This window comes from Wasmannia auropunctata, unplaced genomic scaffold (genome assembly GCF_000956235.1).
Source record: "Wasmannia auropunctata unplaced genomic scaffold, wasmannia.A_1.0 LD336065.1, whole genome shotgun sequence".
In the NCBI taxonomy this organism is placed as follows: domain Eukaryota; kingdom Metazoa; phylum Arthropoda; class Insecta; order Hymenoptera; family Formicidae; genus Wasmannia; species Wasmannia auropunctata.
The window spans coordinates 1-6,533 of record NW_012026825.1 but is presented as its reverse complement, the minus strand read 5'-3'; the positions used below and the strand labels follow the sequence as shown (position 1 = coordinate 6,533).

General features: G+C 41.7%; 1 protein-coding gene across 1 annotated transcript; it reads left to right on the top strand.

Moving 5' to 3' along the window:
* Nucleotides 1-2,210: 2,210 nt before the first annotated feature.
* Nucleotides 2,211-6,489, top strand: LOC105450245 (the record flags this gene model as incomplete). Its single annotated transcript, XM_011689996.1, has 5 exons — nucleotides 2,211-2,838; nucleotides 2,998-3,161; nucleotides 3,239-3,344; nucleotides 3,470-4,360; nucleotides 4,460-6,489. Coding segments are annotated over exons 1-5 (3,819 nt in total), but the record flags the coding sequence as incomplete, so codon positions are not given.
* Between the last annotated feature and the right edge of the window lie 44 nt (nucleotides 6,490-6,533).

The window sequence follows — 6,533 nt, the reverse complement described above, 5'->3', positions numbered from 1 at the left end:
TTGTACAAAATCATAATTTTTCTACTTATAATAACTTTTTCATACTGTTTAACATAATAATATATTATTTTGTTTAATATCTTTAGCAAGCGTATATCATTTTGATATTATATTTATTATTAAATACAAATATTAAATATAAAGCATGTTTACATTAATGATGTCGAACTGATAAAAAATGACGATTATATGTAAGTCACTTTATAATTACGTATTACTGAAGATATTATTTCATATAATTGTGACATAATATTTTAGTCATGCTTGTAATGCTTTATTTTACGCATTGAAGATATATCGAAATTTAAAGATAAATTTTTCCCTTATTTATATTTGTTATTTTATAATTGGTTGCATTTATAATTTATCTTAAATGTAATATAAATGCAATTTGTTTAAGATTTGAACATTATTTCGCTAACTTTTAAAACTGCCTGTATAAGCGAACTGTTTCCACCACTCTTATTGTTTACGCCGATTTCGAGAGCGAGGAATTCGCCCTCGCCGAGCACTATACGTTTGAGCGTCGTATGAGTCAGTCGCCTTTAAGCATTGTACAAGAGAATAAATTATCAAGCTATACGGTACTGCAGTCTCGTTATTAAAAGAAACCAGTGTCTAAGTGAAGTTGTTACTCCACCATTGCATTCTCCACTATTTGGACTAAAGCTCCGTCACTTCAATGTGTGAGTGAAAGAAGAGCAAGAAGTGGAGAACCCTTTTTTTGTTGTTGCAATATCTATCTATAATAATCGTTGTAACAGAATGGTCCTTCGAGCTGGATGTTTAACAATCAAAAAGAGTGTTAAACAATTCAAGCAAGAAATTTTAACATTTTTTAAAAGTTTCGGGCGAACGCAATAACTTCCACGAGCGCAGCGACGGATCACGTGCACGCACCGTGCCTTAAGTAACTTACATGAGTACAACAACATTCCAGTGATCGGCAAAGTTATCATCCATTGTGAGAAGTTACACGATTCGAGCCACGTTTTGTCAGCGTCACTGAACGCGCTCCGAAAACGAAAATTCATTCGTATCAAGCGTCGAGTGGGATACACGAGAAGCAACGAAGGCTAGTTGCACGATGCAATTGGCTCTCTCTCGTGTCTGACGAATGGACCTTGCGAGGCGAGAATTGTGTTGTGTAGTCGTGTGGAACACATTATTCAAATGTGAAATAAGGCGACCTTGTGTACTCATCTCTGTGACAAAATAAGTCCACGGAAAGACGCTTGCCCATTAATTGTATTGAACGCGTACATTCTTACATTCCGACGAGGCGACGTCATACCGAAATCATCACCATGACTACTCTCGAAGAACTCAAGGCCAGCCAAATATCATTATTTGGCTTAATCACGAGAGCTACGGAGAATTTCAGGAAGGTCGGCAAAGCGGAGAGAACGAGCGTCAAGGCATGTAACAGACTGGATAATCTACGAGGCTATTGGGAAAAATTCCAAAATCAACATACCAAGATACTCTGCCTATGCGACGAGACAACGCGAACCACAGATGAGTATTTCACGGATGACCTTTATGAAATTGCCATAAGCGCCTTTGATGCTGCGTCGGATGTCTTTGTCGAGTTCATAGCTAACCAGGAAACTATAAATCAATCACTGCTTGGTAATACAACTGCCCTCCCCATCATCGAGTCTCCTTCGCGTATTAAACTTGAACGTATTCCTGTTCCACAATTTAATGGCAATTATTTAGACTGGGCTCAATTTCGGGATACCTTTCAATCCTTGATCCACACGAATAAATTCCTAACTAACGTTGAGAAACTTCATCATTTAAAAAATAAATTAATCGGAGAGGCGGCAATTTTGAAGAATATAACGATTACGGATACTAACTATGAAGCTGCCTGGCATCTCATGGTAAGCCGTTACGAGCATACGCGCGTTATTGTAAATGCTCACTTGCAAAAATTAGTTGATCTTCCCAAGCTAACTCGAACCTCTGCAACCGATTTAAAGAATCTACGAGATAACGCGGAAAATATTCGTGCTGCGTTAATCAATCTTAATCGCCCAGTCGATGCTTGGGATAATCTTTTCAATTTCATGATTATTTCTAAATTCGATCATCATACCCTGCGCGAATGGGAAACGAAGATCAGCGAAAAAAAAGAAATGCCTTCTTATGCGGCGATTGAGAAGTTTTTGTCTGCGCGCATTTGAGCTACTGAAGCAGTGAATATGGCTTCTACGAACTCGCAAATCAAAACCGAAAAATCTATAAAGAATGCAAAGAGCCAGAAATCACACACTAGCGTAAAATCACATCAAACCACTGCTACAAAGCTCCAATGCCCCGCATGCGGCAGCTCTCATTTACTATATCAATGTCAAAAGTTTATCAGCTTAACCGTCAATGAAAGACGATCGCTCTTAAATAATAAAAGCCTTTGTTTCAATTGTCTAGCACCGGGGCATTCGGTACAGCAGTGCTATTCGAAGAGAATCTGTAGTGTATGTCAAAAGAAACATCATACTATGGTGCATGTAGAAACAAGCCCTAAGAACGCCATGATTAATCAAACGGATTCTAATCGCATGAATCAGGTTTCTTCGACAAGCTCTGCTGCGACCACGGTCGACAATGCGATTATTTCAAACAATCATGTCGCAAACTTACACTTTAATCAAACTATTCTGCCCACGGCGATAGTAAATCTGCATGCGAATGGACGTACTTTGCGAGTGAGAGCCTTGCTCGACCAGGGTTCGCAAGTGTCATGCGTCACTGAATCCATTGTGCAACTTTTGAAAATGAAAAAACAACCCATCTCAGTTGAAATCACGGAAATCGGCAGCAACAGTGTAGGTAGAGTACGTTCCGCGGTAACATGTTACGTATCATCTTATCAAGATAACTCTCGCTTAATACCAATCACGGCGGTCGTTCTTCCAAAAATCACTAATTATCAATCAAAAACTATTCACCTTAATCCCGAATGAATCCACCTAAACGGGCTTAACTTAGCTGATCCTGAACTGTGTCAACATCACACTATTGACCTTCTGTTGGGCGCCGATACCCTTGGTGATATTATTCTCAATGGCGTGCGTACCGGTGGGCGCGGTACTCTAATAGCACAGTTAACGATATTTGATTGGATTATATCAGGTGGGAAATCGAGCTCGCCGGTAAATGATCCTTCTAATCATCACTTATAGTATTAATCACATTAGTTTACTCAAATCCTTGAATGAATCACTCACAGGATTCTGGGAGGTGGAGGAAGTGCCACAAATTACTCACCTTTCGCCAGAAGAATCAAGCTGTGAAAAACAGTTTCAAACCACATACCAACGGCTCGCAAATGGATAGTATGTAATAAGACTACTGTTCAAATCGCCTCTTCCTTTTCCAATTGGAGACACCAAATCAATTGCTACAAGGATCTTCTTAAAGAATGAATCTCGCTTGAGAAAACATTCTGAGTTGTATTTAGACTATCAAGACTTTCTATCTGAATATGAGTCCCTTTATCACATGACTCTGGATGATCATAAGCGTGACGATATGCAAGAGGTGTACATTCCTCACTTGCCCGTTATTAGAGAATCTAACCAAACCACGAAAGTACGTGTTGTTTTTAACGCTTCGTGTTCTTCGTCGAACGGTTCTTCGCTAAATGACTACTTACATGTAGGACAAAAATTACAATCCGATCTTTTTGCTCTAATTCTACGCTGGCGCTTATACAAGTACGTATATACCGCTGATATCACAAAGATGTTTAGACAGATTAGAGTCGCTGACACTGATTGTAGTTATCAACGAATAATTTGGCGAAAAAATCCCGACGAGGAACTTAAGTCCTATCTGCTCAAAACAGTCACGTATGGAACTGCATCCGCTCCCTTTCTCGCCAATCGCGTGCTAAAGCAAATTGTTTTGGATGAGGGAAAAAAGTACCCGGTTGCGGCTCCCGTTCTTGAGAATGAGTTTTTCGTGGACGACGCAATGTTTGGCAGTCACGATCAAAATCTATTAAGACAAACGCGTGATCAGCTCATCAATTTGCTAAAATCCGGACACATGGAGCTGCAAAAGTGGGCGAGTAATTCCAAGCGATTGTTGAAAGATATACCCGAGGAGAATCACGGCCTAGCCATTAGTAAAGAGTTGAAGCAGGACGAATCGGTAAAAGTCCTGGGTATTGCATGGAATCCTGCCTCGGATGTTTCGTATTTTAAAGTATCATCCGAAGCTCCAAATAAATACAGTAAACGTAGTCTACTTTCAATTCTCGCGAAAATCTACGACCCCCTAGGTTGGCTGGCTCCTGCTACGGTTGTAGGAAAATTAATTATACAATCCTTATGGAAGGTAAAATTAGGTTGGGATGACGAGCTGCCTATGGATGTTGTCAATACTTTTCGCTCTTACCACACAAACCTAAATGACCTGAATAACATTTAAATTCCTCGTTGGCTAGGAACCGCTCCGGAATCTCAAGCAATACAATTACATGGATTCTCGGATGCTTCGTCCGTAGCCTATGCAGCAGTCGTTTACATCAAGGTAGTATCAAATGATTGTCACAGGGTTTCCCTTCTTTATGCTAAAACTAAAGTTGCTCCACTATCACCTGTTAGCATCCCACGAATAGAATTGTGCGCGGCGGTTCTTCTTTGCAAGGCCATGAATTACGTTAAAGCCTCCCTGAAGCTAAATAAACCTGAAATATTTTGTTGGACTGATGCTTCTGTAGTTTTACACTGGCTTAATGCACATCCGAGTAAGTGGAAGCTCTTTATAGCTAATCGCGTGTCGTTCATTCAAACCCATCTACCAGAAGCGGAATGGCGACACGTGCCAGGAGAAGAAAATCCTGCAGACTGTGCTTCGCGCGGTATTACGGTAGAGAAGCTAAAATCATATGATCTCTGGTGGCAGGGTCCAGCGTGGCTGCATCAAAATAAAAATTTATGGCCTGATCAATCGCAATATCCGGACTCGGCTACTAATCTTGAATGTAAAGGTGAGGCAAAATTGACGTCGCAAGTTTCAAGCATCAAAGAGAAGTACTCTTGGGAGCTGATTAATACTCTATCCTCTTGGGCTAAAATATTGAGAGTCACTGCCTATTGCATTCGTTTTGTACAGCGGTGCAAGCAAATGGGCGATTCCCCTTTGCTTAAACTGTCATTGACAGGAGAAGAAATATCACTAGCAAAAGAATTTGTACTGAGGCTTGATCAGCAGCGGTGCTTTTCATCCGAAATTCAGCGTTTAAAGGAGCGCAAACCTTTAGACAAGCATAGTTCTCTGAAACGTTTGAATCCATTTCTGGACGAGAAAGGTATACTTAGGGTGGGAGGACGACTAAGAAATGCCGATTTGTCAGTATCCTGTCGATTCCCAGCAATCTTGTCAAAAGGAAGGGTATCCTACTTACTTATCGCTCACACGCATGCCATCATGTTGCACAGCGGCACGCAGTTGACCTTGCGGGTCCTACGACAGGAGTATTGGATTTTAAACGCGCGCTCTTTAGTTAAGTCATTCATACACAAATGTGTTACGTGTGTCAGACAAAAAGCTCAGGTCACTTCGCAGCTGAGTGGGGGATCTACCCGAATCCCGCGTCAGACCAAGTCCGTCCCTTCTCGCATGTGGGTATTGATTATGCCGGTCCGTATCAGGGTGAGGCGCGCGCCAGGCCGAGGAAATAAGACACAGAAGTGCTATCTGGCCGTTTTCGTCTGTTTCGCGACGCGCGCGGTTCACCTGGAGCTTGTGTCCGATTACACCACGGAGAGTTTTCTTGCGGCCTTCGACAGATTTGTATCGCGCCGCGGATTGCCTTCTTGTGTATACTCGGACAACGGCACCAATTTTAAAGGCGCCGAGAACGAGCTCAGATCACAGCTTCGCCACGTGAGAACGGATGTTGATCTGAGAAATCATTTCGCTTCTGAGGAAATCACGTGGAAGTTTACCCCTCCCGGGGCCCCACATTTCGAGGGGCTCTGGGAGGCGGGAGTGAAAAGCGTGAAATTTCATTTACGACTAATTATGGGGGAGTTCAAGCCAACATTCGAAGAATTCAATACGATCCTATGTAAAGTAGAATGTTGCCTGAATTCGAGCCCTATTCATGCCCTGAACGATGATCCAGAATCATTTGATACACTCACACCAGGACATTTTTTGACTGGCGCGTCATTGAAAGCGGTACCTACGCCCACGCTATTAGAACTATCTGCAAATCGCTTGTCTCGCTGGCAAGCCGTGCAGGGTATTACGGAAAGATTTTGGAAGGTTTGGTCAACGGACTACTTAAATTCCCTTCAAATGCACTACAAGTGGCTCAAAAGTAAGCCGAATCTCGCTATCAACGATTTAGTTTTGATTAAGAATCCCAACCTCCCGCCCACCAAGTGGGAGCTTGGAAGAATAATAAAGATACATACAGGGACGGATAAGTTAGTACGAGTAGTTCAAGTGAAAACTGCAAATTCAGTATACACTCGTCCCATATCGAGAATCTGTTTACTACCAAGCGC